This window comes from Bombus vosnesenskii, unplaced genomic scaffold, assembly GCF_011952255.1.
Source record: "Bombus vosnesenskii isolate JDL3184/JDL3185 unplaced genomic scaffold, Bvos_JDL3184-5_v1.1 scf7180000013305, whole genome shotgun sequence".
NCBI lineage: Eukaryota > Metazoa > Arthropoda > Insecta > Hymenoptera > Apidae > Bombus > Bombus vosnesenskii.
In genome coordinates this window covers 3,131,368-3,159,025 of record NW_022882954.1, presented here as the reverse complement: position 1 = coordinate 3,159,025, position 27,658 = coordinate 3,131,368, and the positions used below count along the sequence as shown (strand labels likewise).

The 27,658-nt window shown below is 37.8% G+C and overlaps 1 protein-coding gene across 1 annotated transcript in view; it reads left to right on the top strand.

Moving 5' to 3' along the window:
* The window catches only part of LOC117234572 (26S proteasome non-ATPase regulatory subunit 1), a 93,497-nt gene that overhangs the window by 13,524 nt on the left and 52,315 nt on the right, over positions 1-27,658 (top strand). The window contains exons 9-10 of the mRNA XM_033495941.1: positions 183-398; positions 2,163-2,227. Coding sequence (XP_033351832.1) covers positions 183-398; positions 2,163-2,227 — 281 coding nt within the window. The remainder of the gene's footprint in view (positions 1-182; positions 399-2,162; positions 2,228-27,658) is intronic.

Genomic DNA, 27,658 nt, shown 5'->3' with positions numbered 1-27,658 from the left:
ATAGAAATATTTTAATGTAAATGAGTATGGTCGAAAACGAGTACGAGGTCATCTAATAATTTAATGTTTGCTAGTAAAAAGGTTTATCAAAGAAGAAAAGTGTAATAAAACATTTTTCACGAATATACACTAATATATTTTTTATTATTTTATCGTATAATATTATTTCCTTTTTTTCGTAGTATGCCCAAGAAACGCAGCACGAGAAGATCCTTCGAGGATTAGCCGTGGGTATCGCATTTACCATGTACGGTCGTTTAGAGGAAGCTGATCCTTTGGTTGCTTCCCTTTGCGCCGATAAGGACCCGATTCTTCGAAGAAGTGGCATGTACACGCTAGCGATGGCTTATTGTGGAACCGGAAACAACCAGGCTATCCGGAAGTTGCTGCACGTTGCTGTAAGTTGTCGGGAACAAATCTCTTTTACATCCTTCTGTCTTCAACTTTGTTTCGTTATTTGTTCCTTTATCGCAGAGACAGAGAGGGAGAGAAAGAGAGAGATAAATAAGATACAAGAATATCTTGTTTACTTTGAAGAATTTTATGAATGTATCATCAAAGCGTAAAATTCATTCATCGGACCAGGCAGCGTTATATGATGGCAATTGATGATGATAAACGATATAATTGATACGAAGCATTATTTTGTATGGAAACAAGCGCGAAGTATTATACAGTACCATTTAATATATCAAACTTTTCGCATAAAGATAACAAGATAACAGGATAGAATATTATCGTGGAAGACTATGCTTTGAAAAAATTTAGATCTTCAACACCTATGAGTCGTTTAATTTCATAAAATATTTATCGATCTTTATGATAGAAACAAAAATGACAATTTCTCAGATACGTTAAAATTACATCTCGTTCTGGCTGAATGGCAAATTCTTAATTTTTCTTTTCATTATAATGTAAGATAATTAATATGTTTTCGTCTGTACATGTGCTCAGCCTTCGCATTCATTGTTTCATTCGAAAATTGGAATTCTTCACGACCTGTCTCTGAGTCGTATTTTATCTTCGCTGAGTAACTTCAAAATCTCATTCGCGTTCTTCTCTGTTTACTTAGCTTTTCTCTGCTTTAGAATATCAGGCAATTTCATGCGAGAAAAGGTAGAAAACAGAAGATTAATCTTCCTATTTAATTCGAATTGCCAATAGGTTGAACTTACAGAAAAGAAATTTCGTCTGTACTGGCCGATCGCTGATTAATTGCTAATGAATGACGATTACGTGAATGCGTTTTAGACTACAACGTGTGTAATATACAAAGGAAGGTACAAAACGTTAGTAATTATACTTAGTGGACTAGATATCATATACTTGGTACAAAGTAAGTCATTTATTTATCTGAGAAACAACATGGATCCGAAATATGTTACACAGAATTCTTATATTCGTTTCATTCAAAGTTATTATTCAAATGAAGTGCTAATACCTGACGAAAAAGCCAGAACTAATCTTGGTTAGTACTGTACGACTCTTGTCCATCCAAGAAAATTTGTTCGCTAATTCGCCAGTTTGTTAGTTACAATAATTCAACAAAAACACGCGAATATCAAATATCGATATTAATTAATCAATGATCGAAGTTCTAAAAATCAGCACTAAGGTAATATGGGAAGAAATAAGAACAGTCACGACGGTGCATTCAGGATTCTAGCGTAGGATGCTTAATTTTTGTAGCAGGGTTCTGAGAAATTGTTGCTATTTCTTTAGCGCCAGTAGACATCATTAGACGTAATTCGTCAGTACATAAACGTGGAAATGATAAAATATTTCTACAATTTTTTTCTTAACTCAGGACTACGTTACGTTATATTAGGTTGTCCAAAAGTCTCTTTCGTTTTATAAAGAAATAATAGGCGCACAATGGTTTCTGTTTTATATTAGTTTATTGAATTATGCACGAACATAATAATAGAAATATAACGAAGTAGATCATACCTAATTTAATAAAATAATATAAAATAGTTATTGCTCATCCGTTATCACCTTATGAAACGACAGAAACTTTTCGGACAACCTAATACTTTGATTTATAACAGAAAGAAACTAGTTAAAGTTAAAACTAGTTGAAATTTTATTTCACATTTGAAGCATCAAACAACCCGTTCTATCATAAGACGAATCCCATAACGTAAAATATGTTCTTTCAGGTCTCCGACGTGAACGACGATGTTCGGCGTGCTGCGGTCACGGGTCTGGGATTCCTGCTGTTCAGGTGAGTACCAGTAAAGAATACTTAAGTTCGCGGGGTCAATATGAGGTTGCGGAATGCGAATTCCTCGAAGTGACCAGCTTCCTGTCGGTGTTCCGGACCACAAGTCTGGTATTCTTCGCGTAACTCGCATTCGCGCGTTTAATAATGCCATTTTTATTTAGAATAGATTTTGTTCTTCTGGCCATACATTTTCTCCTCTCAACTGCAATAATCGTTGTTAGAAATAACGTATAGATATATATATACATACATACGTATATACATACATATATACGTATAGATATATATATATATACATACATATATATCTATACATTATTTCTAACAACGATTATTAACATTTTTCTAAATTACTTCGATCTATAAATACAAAAGAATTTCGAATTTCGGAATTTTAAACGGTCCAGTCCTTTCTGAGAATATACCGTATAATTTCATCGTTTCGCAATATTCTCCTTTCAAAAATATAGGAAAGTAGAGCTAAAAGCCACATTTTAATATCGTCCGAAAGAATCTGGATTTCTCATTTTCTATTTATTTAGGAAAGAAATGTCTGAATCTCGTTCATCTTTAGACGTCATGCGAAAGAAGGTAGAATCTTCGGTATTTGAATAAATAAGCAAACTTGGTCGTTCGAATAAGAACATTTCCAATAGTGGCACGTGTTTTTTTTTTCCTATAGTGATCGTTTAGTAATCGAAAGAATGACTTCTCGAGGATGTTGTTCGTACGAAGATATCCATTATCATTCGAGATATCAGAAGTAGAATAAACGAAGAGAATTACGTAGATGATCACGTTATAATGACACTGTATCGATTATTGAATTGAAAGTGTATAACAGGTACATCTGGCTGTTTTTGTCGAAACGGTGTTACTGTTAGTAACGTTAGGTGTTACCTATACGAGTAACGTAACACTTTGATCGTTTCATTGAGACGCAGCAGTGTCAGAATTTCAATGGAAATTCCAAAGCAATTGATTCTTGCTGTTGCGTATTTCTTTCATCGAGTAGCTACGTGCATGACAAGCGTTTCATTGTAAGTCATTCAAGATGAACTGTTTATGAAATTATTTATATCAATATTATTGAAGGAAATTTCAGATTGTGCGCTATTCTCGATGAAAATTCAAATCAAGCGAAACGCGCGCGTTGTTTCCGAGAGATCACAGGCGGATTAGCGAATGAAGTTTACATTTAATTAAATTTAAATCTAAAAGAAATATTGTATTAGGGTATAATCTCTTCGTTGCACGATTATTTTCTCGGGCATGTCTTTGAGAGAAGAATCATTTTACCTTAATCAAGTTGATATCAGCTTATCAGAGTTCCATCGGGAATTGATAAATTGCTACAGCTTAAAGATCGTATTTAAATTGAGAATGATTTTTTTGTTTCTTTAACCGCTTAATCGTCGCTTAATTCATCTTCAGAAGAGTAATTATACATCGAACTGTCAAAGTTGTGGAGAAATGATTAAATATGATATAAATAGCGTTTTCTCTCAAGTCGCTTAGCTTTCAACTCGAAAATCACGTTTTCATTAGTTTGTTGGTTTCTCTTGCATAGGACGTAGTTTCAGAAAGAAATAATTATGAAAATTTTGGAAAAATTGCTGAATACAAGTAACATACTTAAATCGTTTGGTTTTTAAATTGAAAATATATTATTGTAATGAACTTATATACAATGAAATTGTAAAATGTGAGTGATATTTTCAAATTGTATACGACTCTTCTTTTAGATTTCGTTCAGTTTCTCGTTCGTTCGTTCAGTTTCAAAAAATACGTATTTACATGAATATCCATAGTCTAACAATAATTAAACTTTATCGTCAACAAGAATTACCGGTAATGTGCACAATGTTTGCGTACAGTTTCGATCTTGTAATTGGTAAATTTGTTCGAGAAATTGGCAAATAATATTGAATTTCATAAAATAAATACAACGAAGGTGCATTATATAAAATATGCGATCTGTTGTTTTACTTTTCAAACAAAGCATGCAAAATATACGAAACGTGCAAAATAAATGTGTGGTTAAAACCTTTAAAGGGGAAACAAATTGCTAAACTGTGGGATATTTATGCGATATTATATTTTCATAAATATGACCGATAAAATGAAATTCGCATAGAAATTTCCTTCATTTGCTATGCGTTGTAATAGGTATTTTACATTGGATATTTTATATTTCTTTCATATTGTGCGTAATCTGTACGATTTTGCTCTTTTAAATTATCCACAAATTCGTGAACATCCGCGTTCTATTAGGTTGTCCGAAAAATATCTTTCTTTTATTTTCTTTATACAAACACGAAACCTAATCTGTCGAACGTTGTGATTTTTATTTTGATAGAACAAAATGGATCGTACGTAATTCGATGAAATAATACAAAACGGAAAATATTGCGCATCCATTATTTCCTTACAAAACGAAAGAAACTTTTCGGACGACTCAATGCAAATTAATTATCGATACTCCATAAGAATATTCACAAAGTTATGTTGGATTTAATAATGATGAAAAACCATTCTACTGTTCGAGTGTTTTATCCCATAATTCCTCGATTTTTCAACCGATTCAATTTCATCTATTGTAAATTTATCCGACGCTTAAAGGCGCGCCCGAATCTCTGAATCGGAGCTCTTCCTGAAAATTCCTCGAATTTCCTATTCCAGCCGTGCAGACGACACGGACCGTTTGTTTGCCATCGAATACCTGCCATTGTGCTACGAAACGCGCGAAACTTTTTTAATACGTCGACTTACCGGGTATCCCGTTGATCGACGATCGAAGACGCGAACCAGAGAACGCCGGTCGATCGATGCTTTTCATCTCTGAGAATTTGACGGATCGAACGTTCCTTTCGTTCTACCGTTAGCTCGTCCAATGTCCGCTTGGTCCGCTGGTCATTCTCGTTTCGCGATTTCACGCTGTAATTTTCGCGGTCCCGAGACCCGTACTTAATCTGCACCGACGTTTTCTATCAACCAGACGGGACCAAGGATCGATCAAACCCGTCACTGGTCCCTTTCTTTCGTTCGTCGTATCTTCGGTCATCAGCAGAAACTGTTTTTTCGCGATCGTTTTTATTTATCTTTGGAGTTTTATTTTTTCTATTTTGCTCCCATCGATCAGTTGTCGGGATGGCTGTTCTTAGCGATGGGTTCAAACGCGCCCCGAGTACGGAGATTCGAACATCGACTGTGTCTATAAACTCGAACCTTCAGTACGACGTTCAGAAACGTCGATACTTGAAGTTCTCTCAAAGGAGCGTATAGTAAAAACAAAAGCAAAAAAAAAGATCTCAATAGACGTACGTCGAAATATTTCGGAATTGTGACGTGTATACTCTTAAGTATAGTAGGGTCCAACTGGTATTCCGTACATTTGACCCATTAACCGTTTGAGTGGCAGGGGTCTTTGAAAAAACAGGGTGGAAAAATCGCAAACAGCGCGTTAGCGCTTGTCTTAATCGATCGCGAAGAGAAACAAGCGGCGCGACAGCGCTCGTCGTGTTTCTTATTTTTATAAGATACATCTATGTTATTATATATGCGTACCATTGGTTTATAAATATTTCAAGTCTTGCCCAATAAAAATTATTCTTAAGATAACGATGAAACAGAAAATACCGTCAGTCGTCCGTAGAGTTCAAACGTACTGCGACTTTTCCACACAAAATCTAAACAGCACGATCGCGCTGCTTGGCACTCAAACGGTTAAAGGCTGACCAGTGAAATGGCACGTAAGAATTGCATAAACGCGCATTATCGTAAAGCATGGCGCAATTTGCGCGTTTTAGATAAGGTTCTAACGTACTGGTAACTGAGAAAACCGCGATTGAAATATCCGGAGAACCTGAAATACGTCGATTTACATATTTATTAAGGTATAAGAAGCGTATTTATGGATAATATGTGATTCAGAGAAGTCCGCTATGCAAATCTGTAGCATATACGTTTTCCATGATCCGAGGGAAAAAATTGATCATAGGCGCTACATGTGTACATACCTCAATTTCCACAGGATTCATAAAATTTTCCCAGCGGATCTTGATGGCGGAAAAAAGTACGTATTAAAGTTGATCCCATCGCTATCCGGTTTCCTTCTCGTGTCTGTCGTAAAGTCTTTCGCAGATTCGATAAGGTAGATCCGATCCCGTTTCTGCAGGAATTTCCATTCCTCTTCGAGATGGATGAGCGTCGATATAGAATCGTTTCGTGAACGATACTCATTGTTTTCCTGCCAGAATAGGATTAGGGGTGGCTAGGCTTTTCTATTAATACCGAAAGAAGCTTTCCGTTGTCGTTTAACCCTCGTGCGACGAAGCTAGCTCGATCCTTTTAAGAGCGTCTAAAGTGGAAACGCGTGCACATCTTTCCTCGCGATTAGTTCCATCATAATGCCGCGACAGCGTTTCTTTTTCAATGACTTCGTCACTCGCCATCGTTTTACGAATTTACAGTCTTACGATCTAACGCGTAGTTTCCGTATCTTACGACGATCCAACTTACGCAAGTGAGTCGAGGTGTTTCGTTTCTCAAAAATCGAACGTTAATTTCTTTTGAATCTGAAAATATCGATTCTTTGAGAAAATGGAGTCTTCGCCACTTCGCAGACGAGGCTTGTTCTCTCGGAGCTTTGGTTAAAAGTATAACGGTAAAGCAACGTAAGTGTAAGTCGTGCAGAAGAGAGGAAGTGCGTCAGAGACGACTTTCGGATTTGGCTATCGTATCGTCGTTCCAGGGTCGGACGAGAAAGTTGCGTATCGACTTTCTTGGCCAAGGATTATCGAACGCCCACGCGGAGATTCGCTGTACCGAGCTTTACGACCTTTGAGTTAAACGATATCGTCGATGGCAGCGTGATTCATCCCCTGTCCGATTGACTTCTAATCTTTTCACCCTCAACGGCATAAATTGCGTGGAGCGTGTTGTTTCACGATTAAGCGACGGATGATGGTTTCGCTCGTGTTAGGAATATCGGCGTCTCGTATCTGGTGTTCAAACTTACGTAACATATATATATTTTTTTTATTTAGTTGTTTGCATTCACAATTTGTTCGATTTGAACATTTGGTAGAATTTTTTGGCTGTTTGATTATCGCGTGGGTAGCTACCCCCAGCGGGGCACCATCTTCGTGTTTGTTAGGTTATATCCTTTACGAGATCTACCGGGTGTTTCTTTTTTAGTCTTCTTTCTATGCTTGATGCGTTGATCGTTTCCGGTTCGAACGTACGTAACGTATGCGAATAATATTTGCAAAAATTTGAAACCATGCGAAACGATAGAAAAATTGTAAAGTTATATCACCGATGTATGCAAATATATCTTGTCGCACTTTCTACGATATAAATTACAAAAGGCAGAGAATCATCGATTCTCCGTTCAACGAGTTGCGAAACGTATCGGTTTGCTTGAAGAAAAAAATTGTTCTCTCGTATCGAAGTTTCATCGTAGAGCGTGTGTGTATGTGTTGGAATTCTTCTTGTTCAACGAGTTCAATGAATCTCGATCCGCGGTGGTCAATCGATACCAGGCTAGCTAGAAACTCTTAATTGAAAACAGTCGATCGATCTCCGTGGTATCGCGGAATGGACTGTCGAACAGGATGAATGGTTGGTAGCCTCGCAACGCGTGAAAGCTGTGGATCATTGAGCATCGATTACACAGGTTGAATTTACTCGCTGGCGAAATATTGTTGGATAACCTTTCGCTACGATCGGATCACTGATCTGTCTCAATGACAAAAGTCACGTTCGACCACGTGTATTCGTATTAATATTTGGATACCGCATTGGCTCCGTATCGAACGATTTAAAGAGATCGAATGATTTAAATATCGCGTTGCTTATTTCGTTAGGTTGTCCGAAAAGTGTTTTTTGTTTCATAAGGTGATAATACAACGAGCAATAATTTCTGTTTTATATCATTTCATTGAATCAGGTATGATTCGTTTCGTTGTATTTCTATTATTACGTTCGTGCATAATTCAATAAACTGATTTAAAAGAAGGAACGTTATTTCCTTATAAAACGAAAGAAACATTTCGGACAACCTAATACTTTGAATATAAATCATTCGACGCAGCTTGAAAATACGTAACCAACTTTTCTTTTTTCAACGAGCACGCTTAATCGTTCGGTAGATATTTTTCTTTCCATTTCGACGATGATAGGGGATTTTACTGTCTATCCTTGCGAAGTACTCGAGGGAGTTTGAAATTTCACGCTGCAACGAGCGTATTTCCGACTTGGAAACTTCCGCCACGCGGGTAATCGAATATTTACCGTGACTTCGGCGTCAGATACGGGGTGAGACGTGACCCAGGTGAGAGCGAGTTGTTGTATCGATGTCAGTCTTTTCTTTTCTTCTTCTAAGGGTTGTTCGTCGTTAATTTTGCGAACTTTTCACGCTATCGAGGCAAATATAGAGTAGAGCGATATCTTGTATCGCGCACAAGCATAATTTTTGTTTCGACGATATTGGTTCGAGTATAGAGGAAAGGATCTCTCTTCAACGAAGAGATGTTCGTGCGCAAGGGAAGACTTAGACATGTAACGTATACAGATTTATAAAACTCCGTAATCTTTGCGTGAGAAGTAGTTCGTTTAGAGAAGAAATTTTGCAAGGAAAGTACTACGTCTCTCGCGGATTAATTGACAACGATTTACTAAAACTTACGTTGATAGATTTGTACGTTTTGCTTCATTAATCGACGGAATATTGAAATCCAATTTGGAGCAAAGCTTTGTAAATATAGTTGGTATGCATTTAATTGAAAGTGATTTATAAAAAACGAAACAAGCTTTTGTAAATTTCGCTCTCCGATTCGTTGGATACCGTGGCTTTTTAACACAGAATCACGAATAATTGATGTAGCGCAGGTTAAATACGCTTGAACAGTGGGCGAAATGACGATAGCCTCTGACGTTTTCATGAAACGTAAAAGAGGTCCGAGCGAATTTTAAGCAGACAGGATCCTAAGCTAAGCTCGATTTTAATCAACGCCGGTAATCGGGGGATAAATGTAAATTAATTTCTACGAGGGCCAGACGAGCATTCCCATCCACTAAATGGGATCCGCGAATCGTGACTAGATTATTTCAGTCATCGTCCTCCTTAAACCGTGTCCATTGATTTCTGTTACGGATGCGATTGTTTATGCTTGTCATTGAACTTTTCCATTTGCAAATTTTCTCGTTTCACTGAAATTTAAGATTTCTACCTAAAATAGATTAGTTTGTCATGTAAGAAATTGCAAGAGATTACTTACTACTACATTTTAGATCGTTACAATATTTGATATTGTAACAGTGCTATTAAATTTGGCTGGAAATTAAATTTGGAGCATCGTAAAGTTTTCCAGATTTTTCTTTAGGTACGTGATTTTATATGTGATATCATCACGTTCGTTACGATTCGTATCTTCTTCGTTCAACTCTTTCCAGATGAATTTCTTTTTCAAACACGAGCACACGTTGATTATATACTGAGAGTATAATCTATTCTACCTATTGAGAAAATCCGCAATCACTCAATTGCCAACCCAGTAGAAGGAAAAACCTTGCGCATCTATTATTTCCTTCTGGAAAGGAAAAAACCTTTGGGACATCCTGACGTGTCGATAGACGACAGACGGGAAACAGCGACGAGGCATTTGCTGTTTTGCATTATTTTAGTGAATTATGTACCGTACATTTTGCTCTGTTCGAACAAAATGATATGCAACGATAAAATAATATATTGTGTTGGCAACTAAGTGATCGCGGATTTTGTCAATACCACCTAATGACAAAATCCGCAATCACTTAGTTGCCAAACCAATACTCAAAAACAGCCTCAGAGATAATTGTTCGAACGAGATTGTTTCGTATGTTGGGTAATTTAATTGTTGCAACAATAGAGTGCAGCCAAATATTTGGCCACCACTGTTACATCGCAGGCGCTTTTTATCGAAGCAAATCAAACGATTCGTATCTTCTTCGTTCAACCCTTTCGAGATGAATTTCTCTTCCAAAAAGGAGCACAGAGGTTGATTATATGTTGAGAGTATAATTTATTGGGTTGGCAACTAAGTGATTGCGGATTTTGTCATCAGGTGGTATTGACAAAATCCGCAAGCACTTAGTTGCCAAACCAATACTCAAAAACAGCCTCAGAGATAATTGTTCGAACGAGATTGTTTCGTATGTTGGGTAATTTAATTGTTGCAACAATCGAGTGCAGCCAAATATTTGGCCACCACTGTTACATCGCAGACGCTTTTTATCGAAGCAAATCAAACCGGATGCGGTCGATAACGGAGATATATCGCGGTCGTTAAGCGTAACGGTATTTGCACCGTGTCTATTTGCACAATCCATAATTTCTAGGAAACGAATAGAAATTCAACGTTGGACGAATCATTCGCATTGTTACGTCTTTCCCCCTTTTATCTTCTCTCTATCCATCTCCGTTCATAGCAATTTCCAGCACGAAATGATCGAGTTAGCCGAAAAATATTAGCCCGGAGAGCAGGATAGAATAACGACGAAATAACGTTTATATGCAACAGAGAATTTGGTTACGTGTCGTTGCAATAAGAATTTCGTATTTCCGTGTATTTCCGTATTTTCGTATTTTGTAATATTCGATGAGCTGGCATTTGAAAATCGAAATAACGTGACATGCGACGGAGGATTAATAAACTACATCGTTGAATGAGTTTTGATTAATCACCGTGGCCTAGTGCGATACCAGGAAGCAAGGATAATTTCCTTAAATTGACGTGATTATCAAGCTGGCCCCCTTTCCGCGACTTATCTTCCTGATTATCAGTGTGTAATGCATCATCCGCGATGACAACCATGATAATATGTCAGCTTCTTAATTTATTCGATTTTCCCTGCGCATCAAAAAATCGTAGCTAAAATCGTAGTTAAAAGAAGCGTGTTCTATATTCGGACTTTGTTCGACTATTTTCGAATTTTATCTTTGGAACTTTTCGTTTTATAATCTTTTTAATAACTTCGTTTTTGGAATTTCAAAAATTATTTTGGTTACCTGAGAAGAGAAACCTTCGCTCTGCAAAATTCTTTTTTTTTTTGAAAAATACAACGAAATTACATTTTGACCTGCAAGAAATTTCTAACAGCCACAGCTATTCGTTGTCGACGTATTTTTCCTCGCGTTTCACGATATCGAACATCGCTTGATCGAAGATAATCGATTTGATTTTTAATTACGTTCCATCCGATCAGCTATCCCACGCTCGCAATCGCAAGTTACCCGTACCAGATGATCTCGCAGGAAATGAAAAATCATTAATGAAGTGGAACCGGAAAAATCGAAGTTTTTTACTCCCTTAACTACTTAAATCGTTCTTATCAACCCTTCCGACGAGGTGGGCGTAACACTCGGATACCATCAACGTTTTTTGTTGTTTAATGAATTCCCTCGGTCGAGCTTTATAGCCGCTTGCGTACGCTCTGAAGTCGTTTTTCCTTTGAGTTGCTTGAGTAACCATTAATCTCCCGTGGAGGGTACTTAGCGTGCATGCTATATTTATGATAATTGCATCTGTTCCTTCGCAAGAAGTTCTCGATGCATTCGCTTGACGAGCACAGTAAATATTAACTGGCTCGGCACTGGCACAGCACACGCTATATTTAGTAACACAGATATTTCAAGAATGGATTAACATTTTTCAACGATTAATCGTTGTAGCCGATATTTCAATCTGTAATTTTGGCACATGCAGCGTGTGCAGCCTACGCGAAAACGAATACAGCGCGATACTTTCTGCGAGAATTAATTAACATCGTAGAATTGAATTTTTCTATCCGAGGCTCAATTTCTGCGACGATATCGATGATCTCCAACCTTCTAAGAATAAAATCTCTAGAATATATTTTATAAAACGAATTTTCCAATGCGCTAGGAATCAAGCAAGCAGGTCGAATTGAATTCGTGCATAGGATATATTTATCGGAAAAACAAAATTCACCGAAGCGAACAATGTGTTTTTACCATCCTGCTCTTTTCGCGTTTAAAGCCTCTGAAAATTTTCATTCGCGATATTATAAACAGCACAAAACCAATTTCTCTAAACTTTTATGGAAAATTGATGTACGCACGTAATACACACGTAGACGAGTTCTTTGTTAATATTCGTTACACGCGTTTAATTACCCGGTAGCTGAACGGCGAAGGTTATGCCCACGTTGGATTATTATTTCTCGCGCGATATTGTTACATCAGCATAATTTATATTTTATGCTCGTCGTATATACATTCGCGACCGTAAGTATCAGGACACTTACCGATATTTAGCACAGATCGAATATTCGAACGATCGATTTTATTGTATCGATAAAACTTCATAGTCAACTATGACATTGAGTATCATAACAATTGTAAATTGTAGCTAGTTATTTAAAATATATATGTCGGAGATAAGAGGACACCGGTGCCTTCCCTCTGAAACCTCGGGAAAATCCATAAAAACGTTGTAATTAAAATCTACAGTTGTAACTAAACGATTTGCCGTCATTCTAACCAATTGTATTTGTTTGAGACTTGTGACAATGAGCTTGGGCTCGAGGCGACAATTAGTCGCCGAACGTGGCCGCGGTCAACGGGACGAACTCTCCATCTAACAAACGCATTGAGTAATCCTATAGCTCTCCTTAAAAGAAAGATTTGTAGCGGCACGTGGCAGTAAACATTCCAACGGTTTCTGTCCCGTAGCCATCGTCTCGCCACACGCAGATCCTATTCTCCGGGCAGGATGTTTACCAGATGTCGACGCGTCTCCACAGTACGCGATCGGCTAGCCCGAGGACCGTCATAAACACTAATATCTAGTTACCTAAAATCCTTCAACAGATACACAGTCTTTGTCCCAGTTACGGGAAGACAGGAGAGACCTATTTTTCCACGAACGACGTCTCCCACTAGCAACCCTTCCTCAAGGGCGGCTAGCATCCTTTTCTAACTACCGATATGAAGATTGGCCAATTAGCAGCAACGTCAATTTCCCTTACTTTCCGAACGTAGGATGTCCCCGACGAATCCGATGATCTCGTGTCCCTAGACACACCCCGTCATAGTTTTCCTCTGGGGTATCACCGGGACGGAAAGTCATTCTCTCTTGCGGTCTCATCGACAAAAAAGGAATAACTCCTTACGGTCAGCGAATATTAACACAGAATCCGACTTAGATTTTTTGCGAGTGCGTACGACTACCGTCCCGTTGTCCGCGGATTCGTTATTGAACCTAGGATCATTGTCATTAGTCTCTCGAGTATCTAATAACCACGGTTACTTGTCCGGTTTTATGGTAATCGTATTTGCACTAGCCAATGTCTTCTCTATTGCATAACGACGACGTGTAATCCAAACGAAGATTCGCTTTACGCCCCTAACCCTAATTCTAATGTAAACCCGACATATAATTTATAGAGATTTATAGAGAATGACACGTGTGTGTTCCTCAATATTTATATTCTCCTGCTCAAAACAATCCCCATTAAAAATAATACAATTTTGTTTTTCCCAGTCCTCAAACCGTCTTTGGAATTCACTTTGTCTTACGCTTCTTAGATCGCTCATGTAGAACTCTTATCTTTGCGAATACGATTTAAGAAAATGGAACCTAAAGGTTCGTTTCACCTGCTGAATTTTATAACGAGTTTCTAATTAAAAATTGCAACGTAAATGCGTAAACACTCGCAGTCTGCTTATAACACAGAACACCAAATCAAGTAGAACTTAACACTAGAACTGCCGATAGTTAAAACAAAGCTATTTTTACGAAAACCAGTGAAAATCACTGATCTCTAAAAAATACTTAATGATAGAATATTTTTATATTTATTGACTCATTACTTTCTTACAGAAGAACTTCCATGTTATGTAGCACACTTTTGGTATTATTTGTTGAAGTAACTACTCGAAGAAAAACCCTACATCTTTATTTGTGTATATCTGTGACCTACAGACTGCTATTATACAGAAATATTCTAAATAAGGAGCGGTGCATATTATTGTATCGAGCATACATTATGTTTTGGGTTACAAGGTCTAGGAACAAAGAAACTAATAAACAGATTTCTATTTATGTTGCCTGTAGCCTCTAGCCCAAGTTATAAGCTTAACTTTTTTGGTAATATCCTTTTGCTATAAATATATGAACGTGCTCTCTATCATTCCACTGTCTAGTAGCACTAAGAGAGTAAGGATCTGAATCAGCATAAACTTATACATTATACTCATACTTACACCTTTAATTATTTCAATATACTTTTCTATTACAAATTCATCCACTCGGTCTTCAATCAGTCAACTTCAACCTCGACATTATTAATCAATCTGGGACTATGATCCCTAAACGAGGGTTGACACATTTATAAAATTGTAGAACCAGTCATTTTGACTGCTGTGGCATTTCAAGCGTTAGCATCTAGCGATCTAGCGATCGATTCGGAATTTTCCTGATAACCGATATCATCGTATCGAACGATACGCGGTAAAAATTTGAAAAACGCGTGGGAAATTGTACAAAACGAGGAACCTGGTTAATTGAGGTTCGATAAGCAGATTGCAGGACCCTTTTACGCTTTGACAAGTACCAGTCATTTTGACTGGTATTGGTGTAAGTAGCCTCGATACAAAATTATTTCTAGTTTGAATACATAAAAAAGAAAATAAAATTCATTATATTATTCTTTTGGTTATCGTTGCGAAAATCATTACATCATTGCGGGCGAAAAATATAACACGAAGTAGGAATTTTAAGATAAAATTGTAAAACCAGTTAATTTGACTGGTGTGGTAGTTCTAGTGTTAACAGATATAACACGTAGGTATCCCGATATGTATTTGTGGTCGTATAAATGTGTGTTTAATAGAGTCGCGAAGTTTGATACGTTAAATGAAACCGACCAATAAATAACACCGTTTCGTAAGAATGTAGGAAACTAATCTCGAGGGAAAGGTTACGCGATTTGAAGGGGAGCAGTTAGGACAGTAGGAGGTATGTTTCCCTCGGGGTTATTTTCCTTCCGGGTCATCGATGTTTCTTTAAATGGGAACACATCCTTTCCACAGCCTTGTAGGGGATGAAAAAGTAAATTCATATATTCATAACCTTTAAATATGCTTCTTCTATTTCTCGTATAACTCGTATCGATATTCCAACGTTTCTTCATCTATTTATTTGTTCTTTTGTTAATTTAACCGTTCTAATATTTTCGAACGAGAATTTTAGTTATCTTCATTTTATTGTACAATGACGCGGTATATTAACTCTTTGACGTGGTGCACATTACGAGTTTCCTATACCACGTTGTACAATAACGCGTCAGAGACGCTTTAACGACAAGGGATTATATAATTTTCATTATTAATTACTTAATTTCAAATACGAAAGCTTTCATACTGACGTCATATACGTTGTTTTTTTTTTTTCTTAACATCTCTATGGATGCAAAGATTCGAAGAAAATCGAATGGTATTTATAGGAAAAATTCCTTTTTGCTGGAACGTACGTTAAAAAGTTAAGCTACGTTAGTAGCGCGGAAAGCAGACTACAATGAAAATTTAAGTACAGCGAAGCCCATTTTATCCGAACACCCATTATCCGGATACCCTAATGTCTATTATTCGAACATAATATTTCCCAGCAACGGATACCTTTTCTCATTTCAAATATCCAGGTTGTATAATTTTTTACTTTCATAATACTCTCTCTATATATTAAACAAAATATATACTAACAAATATAGGCTTTTGTTAATCCTACATCTCTGCTCTTTCTTTTTTAAACAGAGATAATTATAGAGATATAAAGTAGAGTATAAAAGTTAGTTTTGCCCCTTAAAGTAGATCTTTTATCGTCTCGATGCGTGAAAGAGAAAATTCGAAAAACCTGGTTTATGGTACAGATAATTTTTTCGTAGGATAAAGAGCGTCGTGCAACAATGGACGGGTTAAGTAGTGTAGATACCGATAATACGCCGCTGAGTATACTAATCAAAAGCTGAAGCATGCACAGTGCACACAGCATAGGCGTATCAGGTAGCCAGATAATGTCATCCCAATTAGACACGCGATAACCAGCTGAACATACGGGTTCATCCGTGCAAAACAGCCAGCCAATAACGACAACTACGCATCGTTTACTCTAAGAATTTTACGATAATATCGTTTCTCTAATATTCTCTTCTCGTATAAATTGTTCATTCTTCGCGCGCATAAATAGATCGTAAACGTTTCATTCATTTGTGGCCAGATTGCGAACTCGTATTTTTCTACAATGAATTATTTAAAAAAAAAAAAAAAAAACAGAAAAAAAGAGAAAGGAAGAAATGGAAAGAAGAAATTGTTTAAGAGGATCTCGTAACACCTGAAACTAAATTCGAAACTCTAAGAAATCTAAAACACTTTATTATTTCGCAATATCTTGTTCCACGTGCTTGAACGCTATAGCTAAACGCCAGTCTCGGTTCTTGGTTTCGGACGATTGCGCCTGTTCGCGCAACCTGCACGGCACAGGTGCGTCACTTTTATTATGCAGATCAGCAGATACCGCGTAGAAAAATTCCCTGTTTCCCTGGATATTCGAGTTTATTCCTATGGAGACTCGCGGCCGACCGACCGATATTCAAATGTTGCCAATAACACCGTTGCACTGAATATCATACATGAATTTCAAGCCACTGTTATCCGGTGCACCCTGACGTATATTCGATTCGTGGTTTTTCGAGTCACCAGCAGCTAAGATCGAACAACTCCACCGTATTGTTGATTCACCGTATTATTTTAGAACGTCACCGATCAGAGGTGCAAGAATATCGTATTAGCTTGTCCGAAAAGTTTCTTTCGTCCTGTAAGGAGATAATTGATGCACAATATTTTCCGTTTTATATTATTTCATCGAATTACGTACGATCCATTTTGTTCTATCAAAATAAGCATCGCGACGTTCGACAGATTAGGTTTCACGTTTGTATAAAGATGCGTCGTTGTAAAAGACGTATCTGTAAAAGAAAGATACTTTTCGGACAACCTAATGTCTTGTTTTTCTGCTTCTTTCCAAATAGAATGCACGGTAAAGTCGATCAATTTTATCGAACGTCGTTTTCGTACGAGAATACCTCGGTTTCCTTCGCGATATCATTTCACCTGATTATTAAGAAATATCTTTATAGTACTATATTGTAGTACTATATCTAGTAGACAAAAGACGTAAATAGCGCGAGAAACAGACAGAGAGAGAGAGGAGAGAGAGAGATAGGTGCAGTGTAAAGGGTAAAGACGGACAACAAAGGAACAAGAAGAAGAAAGGAAAACAGGCGGAAAGAGAAGTGGGTGACGACGAGGTCGAAAAGCTATGTAATAGGTGCAAAGGGAGAGAAACGAGAAAAGGCATCATCCTTTCGTGCAACACTCATTTATATTCTTTAGGGCGCGTACAATTTTCCGTACAAGTTCGATCTACATTTTCTCGCTATAAATATTGTAATAACGCAATCGTAATAAAAATTTCTTCGTTTTCTCTTCTTAAATAAGTTAAACAAGTTGCACGATCGAACATAAACGTCGAATCGATCGAGTAATTTCCAACTTACGTATGTTCCGATTAAAAAGAATACCACACGCGTTTCGACAATTTTCAAACACGTTCCGTGCCGCTCGCTTTTAAAAAGCAAAAGATATCAATTATTAACCCGTGCATTTGTTAAATCTCTTGATACATAGTCGGCTTATTGAAGCCGTAAAATTGGTCGTTTAAGGTTCGTTAAGGTGAACAGGCATTGAAACGGATAGGTCAGGATGGATCGAAGTTCATTAAGTTATCGTGCATGGGATCGCGGTCATCCGTTCTAAATTTCCTTATCACGAGCACGTGTGAACGTATGAAACGCCGCCGTGTAGCCGTTCCTATCGATAACGAAACTATCGTTTACCTCGTTATCACGTTGTCTTGTCCAATTTGTGGTTTCACGACGTGGATTTCGTACCTAGCATCGTGTATCCATGTAATCGTTAAATTCACGAGTAGTAGAGCTCGAATGAGAACGAGTTTTAAAAATGACCGCGTACGCTTTCTCTTCCCTTGGCCATGCAACGAAAATAATTGTCAGATATAAAAATGATTCGATCGAGTTCGCGGCCACCGAATCTCTTGACAGTTCTTTATAACAGATTTTATACGAATAAATTTCAATATTTCTCCTTTTATTGATACAATTTTAGTTTCTCTATAATTGCGGTTCGACAGTTCACGATATAAACAATTTTTCTAAAATTACGCAAAGTACTTTGTAGGTTTCGATATATTATTATTCGATATATAATTATCTACTGGTTAACCGCTGATTACTCGCTACCGGACGACAATTACGTGGAAACGTTTTAATTAAATTACGTAAATTGGGATGATAATTACGCTTAATAGACTAGATCATATAATACACACGATAGAAACAAATCACATTTGCTTATCTGAGATGAAAAATACCAGTTCTAGAAGAAGTAGTTCCAGGATTTATACGAATCTATAGTTAGAGAGTACGTAGCGTTTAAAACGATTTCTTGCAAAGATACACGGAAGACGAATAGAGTAGAAATTTTGTATTGGCCATTTGGATTTCGCAAGATACGGATGTTAAAAATCGGCGAAATCCGGGCACGTTGTATTAACTCGGTTCACCTTGTTCTTTATTATTTTATGCCTTGTCTTACGAATTAATCTTACTGTGTATTCGCTTTGTTGTTAAGGTGGTACGCGTACGGTCATACAGCACTCTGTATAATTAAAAAGTAGACAAAGTGGAACGAGATGGCAGATGCTATTAATAAAACAGGTAGTTTCTATTAAGTTGATGTTAAAAATCTAGTTTCATAATGAAGTCATAACAGAATGGCTCGTTGGTAACTATACCATAATGAGAAAACCCGTAGAAAGCTGCTTACGAAATTTTTATCCGCGAAATAGTTACCGTTGAGAGATTTCATTAATTCGTAATTCCGCGTAATGCTATACCGAGGACAGCAGTTTGGCCGGCTCTTGCGTTTCGCATAAAAATTGACAAATATAAAAGCTGGAATAATATTACAATTTTTATTCTCGTTTCTCTCCTCTTCTTTTTTTTCCATTTTGTGGCACGTTATATAAGAATATAATCGAAATTTGAAAATTTCTCAATTTCGACTTGCCCGTTTTCATCTTCCTTTTGTATATCATATTTATATACATAGACTGCTATGACAAAGAACATTTGGACTAGAGCAATTAATTATTCCGCTATGAATGATTAGCTTAATTTTAATTTATTCCGAGAAGGTTACGAACAGCTGAACAGAGAAATGGAAAACAGTCCGACATAAATTTGCATTAATGGCATATGTGCGTTCCCGCTCTATCGATTTTCCCGCCAATTATATTCCTTCGTTTCTACGAATTCGACGTTCCTCTCCTCGTCCATGTGGCTTCATTTACGCCGCTTGAATTACACGGATTTCTAAAATTGCACTACGTCCTTTGCCAGAACAAACTAGAAATATTCTTCGACTCTTTCGATTCTAAAGGTTGAGATTCAATTCTATACAGGCGTAGAAATAAATTCTTCTCGACGAATTTATCTTTGTTTCACCAAGAAATCGACAACGACCTATTTCCATATCCAATAAAAATTACACCAAAAAGGATTAACCGAGATAATTGTATCGGATATACATATTTTTAAAGGGATACGCGTATTAGAAATATCCCTTGAAATTGAATTATAGTTGATACGAAGACGTTGTCGTTCAAATTTTAGCAAGAAAACTATCAAGTCGACGGAGATTAGACAATTTTACATTGTCTACGTTCTACGTTTCGCCAACCGTAGGATTTCAATTTCACATTCAGTTGCTCCGTTCTCTTTTTCTCAGTTTCCCTGGAATTATTTTATCGTCCGCGGTATTTGACACGATTCTTTCGCCGAGCCAGCAATTCGTCGATCGCGGTTGCTACCGCGGATTCCAACAGCGGCAAGTTGGTGCAAATAAATATTTCGTTCTCATCGCGTTAATGCCGGGCCTCTCGAGATGACACTGCCGGAAAGCTGCTACTGACATCCGCCGCGAGCTCGAAGGAAAATAACCGGACGTCGAGTGGAGTCGCTATTGTTTCCCCGGTACGTCGCAGATACTTGAAAATTCTACCGGTGGCTAGATCTGCCAGGCAAATATTATTTTCCATTTCGAGCGGAATTTTTGTTCGCCATCTAACATGTCCTTCATGGAGAAATTGTCTCGCGCACCTGTGACCAATGCGATTACACTTCGTACAATGCGTAGATTATTTTATTTTATCTTCGCGATAGCGTTTCGTCTCGTTAAATTCGTACAATTGCAACGTCGATTATAAGCTTTGAGATATTTTCGTAGGTGGGCAGAGCTCGTGGGAGTAACTTTCTCGAACGAGATTTCATTCCATTTCCTTTCCGCGTATAACTTCGTTCATTTGCTGATTTACCTTTCAGAGTTGGTCAACCGATCCGGCGGCTTCATCTCGTAGTTCGATAACAGTTGCCGCGATTTCCGCGGGCGAACGTAAAAAGAAAAATGGTTATGTTGGAAGAAACTCGGCTCCTTTGTTCGCGTGGATTAACGAGAAACTAGAAGCCACGGGATTAATTCTTTACGCGCAAACAGATTTCCGTGAAAGGAAATCGATCCGCGCCGTTTCTAACGGCCTTGTCCACCGGAAACCTGTTCGAGGATACTTGCGCCAGTTTACAGCCAACTAGGAAAATGTTGCGATCATTTTTGAACAATTTGTGAACTTACAACGCGGTTTAATGTACACAGGACGCGCTCTGCCGGTCTTTATGCTTCTGACGTTTAATTATTGGCTTGCATTTTTTTCTTTCTTTGTTCTCAGACCGGATAAATAATGGTAATATTGCGAAGCAACGGTTGGTAATTATGAATTGGAAAATAGCCTTCGTTATACGAAGTTGAGATTTGTTTAATAGTTTCGTGTACGTTGTAATGCTAAAATTGGTTGCTGACCGTAAGCTTGAAAAATTAAAACGTAATGCACAAGGTGGTTGACGTAATTGAATCGAGAAACGATATATAAAATTGGACGGACACGAACGTGGAATTAATAAAATTGTTTATCAAGTGTGGCTAATTTTCCTTCGATTTCCATTCTACGATACGATTGCCGCGCTTAACGTTCGATTAAATAAGAAGAAATTTCCTATACAGGTACCGTTTAATTTCTCGCGCATACAGCGGCGAAAAAGGAAACAATGTACCTGCAGTAGCGAGCGTATAATTAAAAATCCTCGTTCGCGAGTTTGATTAATTGTATTCTGAAAATTTATATTTTATCTATTGAATCAAAAATTGCTGTAATATTCTCTGTGGTAGACCTATTTCGCAGATTACATTTCAAACGTGACAATTTTTCTTTCTTCTTTTTTACAAACGACAGAAACGTTCGATAATTTTAAAACTTCGGGGAACTTGGACGATACTTCGATCTTTCAGATTGATCGTAATAACTCGAATTTACGATTTATCAACCATATTACGTCGCGAAGAAAGCGAATGAGATGGCACGTTTTAAATGATTTTAAATGACAGCCAACGACTATGACATACGTATACCAGAAGAATAAGAACAAGAAAAGCTCCCTCTCGCTGTACTAATTTGAGAAACACGCGTCGAAATGGCCATCGATATTTCCTAACCGTGTTTTAGCCTTCGTTTAAGAGGCTCTATTAAAATTTGTATAGGACTATTTGCGGAAGAAAAGCGCCGGTTTCGCGGCGTTAATGAGAAACGCGAAAACACACGAAATCACACAGGTGTTCCAGTTTCTTCGGTCTCGGCGTGCTGTTTCGCTTTCATTAAAATTCCGCGAATAAAATCAAAGTGAGTTTCGATCGAGTGGCGCCAGTCGCGCGTGTTTCCACGAATAAACTGACCTTCGAACGGATTACAGATACGACGTTTGCCGCCTTGCGTTTTCACTTTTCGTCGTCCCTGCACAGATATCGCAAATATTTGCTTACGCGAATAAAAAATCTCTCGTGTCTTGGAATAACGAGGAGCGGTCGACATCTGTTCGTCGATATCTTCCTCCTTCTCTGACTGTCGTTGGAACGATATCAACGTTGCCCTTTAAAACGACGTATTTCTGTGATTTTTGCAAATTGGAAAATTGAAAGAATGGAAAATGAACGAACGATTTTTGCTCTGATCGCTTCTCTAAACGAGCGTCGTTAGCATAGAGATGACGAGGTAGAAACTGTTGGAGCGCAATTCTCTCGGTCGATTTCCGCCGATCTCCTTCAATCCAGGATAATTACAAATTGCCTCTTAATTACCATCGGTTGCTGGAGTCGCAGTAAAAGGGCCCCAGGCTCGTATCGTCGACCAAATAATCGCGTCTTACAATTAGTCGGGCAAGTTATCCCCGACCCGGTGGCCAACTTCTCGCCGAGAACGTTCATTCCGATCGAGCTCTCGGGCTCTAAATAATGATCGATCCTCGGCCCGACAAATTCGGGACGACAGCCGATGCTCGATTAATCGGGCCGCTCTGTAGCGTAATTTCGTTCGCGACGACGTTTCCCGTCTGGAACATTAATCATCGCGTTCCAGCGGATTCCATTCGACGTTTTCGCACATGGTGGAAGAAGAATTCTCTGCTGGTTGGAATTACAGCGGCGTTCACGAGAGTGTTCGATCAGCTACCATAAAAATGTTTTACGTCCGTGTTGTAGAAAAGTAAGAAAAAGCTAACGTCTGTGTCAGCAGCGTTGAAACTGTTGCGAAAATTCAACTTAAAGCAGCGAACGCGTTGATCTATCGCGCTGGTTCGTCTGCAAGTGTTCGAATTCTTCTGCTAACGCTTTTTAGTGCAAGTTTTAATAACTTTGGACGTCTACGTCGATTATTATAAATTCCTTTCGCACGTCGCAATTAACGTATCGCTTATTCAACTTACAATTCAACTTGTAGCAGCGAACGCGTTGATCTATCGCGCTGGTTCGTCTGCAAATGTTCGAATTCTTCTGCTAACGCTTTTTAGTGCAAGTTTTAATAACTTTGGACGTCTACGTCGATTATTATAAATTCCTTTCGCACGTCGCAATTAACGTATCGCTTATTCAACTTACAATTCAACTTGTAGCAGCGAACGCGTGGATCTATCGTGCTGGTTCGTCTGCAAATGTTCGAATTCTTCTGCTAACGCTTTTTAGTGCAAGTTTTAATAACTTTGGACGTCTACGTCGATTATTATAAATTCCTTTCGCACGCTCGCAATTAACGTATCGCTTATTCAACTTACAATTCAACTTGTAGCAGCGAACGCGTGGATCTATCGTGCTGGTTCGTCTGCAAATGTTCGAATTCTTCTGCTAACGCTTTTTAGTGCAAGTTTTAATAACTTTGGACGTCTACGTCGATTATTATAAATTCCTTTCGCACGTCGCAATTAACGTATCGCTTATTCAACTTACAATTCAACTTGTAGCAGCGAACGCGTGGATCTATCGTGCTGGTTCGTCTGCAAATGTTCGAATTCTTCTGCTAACGCTTTTTAGTGCAAGTTTTAATAACTTTGGACGTCTACGTCGATTATTATAAATTCCTTTCGCACGCCGCAATTAACGTATCACTCTACAAACCATTTTACGTCGTACGCGATTTACTGCTACATTTGTCGTATTGTTGTTCGACGCAATATCTTGGGGAAACACAGCCAGGCTGAACGCTATAGACGCTGCGGAATAATTGAAGTTTGAATTATTTTGATTATCATTGAATCGTTGTGGAAGTGGAACTAGATCAAATTGGCTGTATATCAAAAGCCCATCGAGGACGAGCAAGTGTTCATTTGCGTTCCACTCGCGATTTAATCGTATTCAAACCATATCGGATTCAAATGTGTTCCTGGTCTGACTCGTTTTACGTTTAGTCACTGTTATTGGCTTCTACGCGCAATAAATCATAGCCGTTGCTTGCTTGAAAAACGGGCCTCCTGTTGAAACCGAGGATACGAACTGTAATATATAACGAGATTAAAACGTTCTGCTTACCCGACGTTTTTTGTTTTGCCTATCGTTCATCAGGGAAGATATGAAATTTAAATTAGCGTTTTTAAAGTAACCTTTGTTGCTACATCGCCATTCAAATTCTCAAGTATTTCTTTAGCTAGTTAAATGTTCATGAAAATACGAAATTGGTATAGTAATAACTGGAATAAGTAGAATTCGCGTTCTACTTGTAAGCATTCAGGTTTTAGTGTTTCGTATTTTTCCCAGTCCATTCGTTCTTTTTTCCCCCAGTCCATTCGTTCTTCCGTCATTCTCTTTCATCTCGTGGTTTTCTCATCTTTCTTAGGTTTTTTCTCCATTCGATAATTTATGATTTGGAATATTCTCAAAATTTATCGCAGCCGATATACCTTGAATTTTAGAACGAGAAAGTTATATTTATAAAAGTATGAAATAAAGACATATATATTTTACAGATTCATTGAGAATACCCGGTTTGTGCCGATCATCGCTGCAATATCATTTGTACAGACTCTTGAGGTATTTAGAATGTAAACAACGGATCGTGAAATACGAATGACATAATTCAAGACGAAAAATTCGCAATTTACGAAGGATTAAAAATTAATTGGACAACAAAGATAGAAGCCGCAAGAAAGATAACAGTTGCAACAGAACGCAAGCTTTCTTTCTCCCCTTAATTCGTGTCAAATATTGGCCGAAAGTGACAGTTAAAAGTATATCCAGACGTACGTTCATAAGACTAATCCGCGGGATAATGAAACTTTATTTTGCAGTCCGCGGCTTAAGACATTCCGTTCTTTAGTTATTGTGCCCGTAAGCCGTGCCATTTTTTAATCTTCCTTCCATCCAGAAACTGTAACAAAGTCTACGTAAAAGGAAGAAAAATACTACGAGAAGAGAAATTGTAAGGATTAGATGACAAAAAAGATCTTTTTCCGTCGAAATTTCGCGCTTCAATCCTTTCGTTGAATAACAGAATTTTGATTATATTCTCCTTCTTCTTCTTCTCCTATCCCGCTGCTACGCTTCGTCCATATTTTTCTTTTTCCTCGTTCCTCCACGACGTTTGTTTAACCTTTTCTTTCCAACGCTCGGATTACGATCTAATGGGAAATTTCTGCTTCCACTGATACGAAATAACGCGAAAGCGTACGAAATATGAACAATTTATTTTCCATTGACACGATTATTTAACTTACAGGCCTGAAAAGCGAAGTTTACGTATTATTTTCCACTATCATACCCGTATACCGAACGTATAAGAAACGTATCCACGAGAGATATTAAAATATCAAGTGTAATTACGAATGCTTCATACTGCCGTGTATTAAATATCGCGCGTAATTACTGCTACGATGCAGATGTAATTTATACATCCAGGGGATATTATTTTACGATATTGTCTAGCCAAACATATTTCTCTAAATTCGCTTTGTAATATTCGTTCCAGTTTTGATTAATTTCCGTTTCACGTTGCTTCGTTGTTCCGCGGTGAAGAAAAAAGAAACGCATACGAAAGCGAATAGTCGTGTTTCCAACGATAGCGAATTTTTACAGGAATTTAATAGCAAAACGTTTCTCCTTTTTTTTTTTTTTTTACTCTCCTGCTCTTTATATTCTACGATATTTATGGGAAAAGTTTCCTTGCACGTGGAAAGAAACACGCTTCTTTTTGCATAGACGTTCTTTCTCTTTGCGCGCTATTTGCATTGTGCAAACGTACGTTTGCCTTCCGCGTAATAAAATTCTGAATCGTTTGGATTATTTGAATTATGGACGATGCAGTGTCTTTTTGCGCTCTTGTAAACTCGTTTATCTCATTCCTTTGACGTCCCACGCGCCGATATTCGTTAATTACTTGACTGAGGATTTTTAAGAATTTTTGATCAAGCCAATAAATTAGAAAAATCCACAGAACGCTTATAACGTACAAAGTTACGCGAAATATCGGAAATGGAATATTTGTTACAATTTTCAGCGGACGAAACAAATTACCGTGTACTCTTCGTAGAGATACGAGACTGCATAAATAAACTTAATTTCTTTTACGAGTAACATTTCTAATATTTTTATTTCATTTGTTTTGTCCCCTGCTGTGCCGTGTAAAATATTGATACGCAAAACAAAACGTTTCGATGGATTATAGGAAACGTAGGATTATTCTATTCGTAAATCGCAGAATGTACAAAAAGACGAATCGTTGCTAACGCCGTTTTACCCGCATATTCATACCTTTGTCTACGCTTCGATTTATTTGCTATTCGTGTTTACTCTCGACTCTTGTACAACCTGTCCAAGCCATACCGTTTCGTTTAATTCGATCGTGCTGATTAACATTTTGGAATATTTGAGAAAATGAATTCTCTTCGCGCCGTTCTTGTCCTCGTGAATCGAATCTAAAAAATTATGTAACTGTTTGCGTAATTGTTTGAAATACCTGCACGTGTAGCAAATGTAATTAACGTGACAATTAATTGTCATGATTAATTAAATGCACCAGACGGAATATTTTATTTTCATCAGAAAGAAAAACAGAAAAAAGACACGTCGGATGACGCGAGTATTTAATTAATTTCATTTACACATCGAGAAACGATATAAACATAATATTCATTGTTGTCGTCATTATTATTATTAACAACGCGAATGTTCCAAGCCGCAGTCCAAGGTATATGATAGTCGGTCGAAGACAATGTCGTTCCGACATCTTCGATTTCAGGACCGAAAAAATGGAGATTTCGATGGAGCAGTTAATTGCAAGAACAGAGGCCACGTTCGGAAGCTGGCGAACACGATTCGTGCACATTTTGCATTGCATCGACCAGGAAATAAAGCGAAGGCTACGGATTCGCTCGAGCTCCTGGTAATTGTTTAATGGCGTTCCAAAGTTGATTATCGGACGAGGTTCTTGCGACAGATCGAGCGCCGGTAAACAATAATCATTTTTGGGTCGATGAACGGCGACCATTTTCGCGAAGTTAAGCGCGGATAAAGAGCCGAGGAATTTGCAAGTGAAACGTGATTTGCATTTCTCTATTTGCGATTATGCGGTATCGATTCGCGACTACAGAGAAGACAGCTGCAGGCTGTTGCATCGTTATATCTCGCTATTTGCAATCAATGTACAATTGATTGGGACGTGGTCTTGCACGTTGCTTTGCTGTCTTCCTTTTTCTTTTTTCATTTACCTCTTTCACGCTCGATTGACGTAAGATTGTACCGTGATAAGACAATCTGTCGTGGATATTTATACAAATTAATATTTTGATGGAAAAGGAAGCCGCTAATGAAATGGAATTTGAGAAGAAATTCGTTTTATTTGTTAAATATTTCTAAGGAGCAGG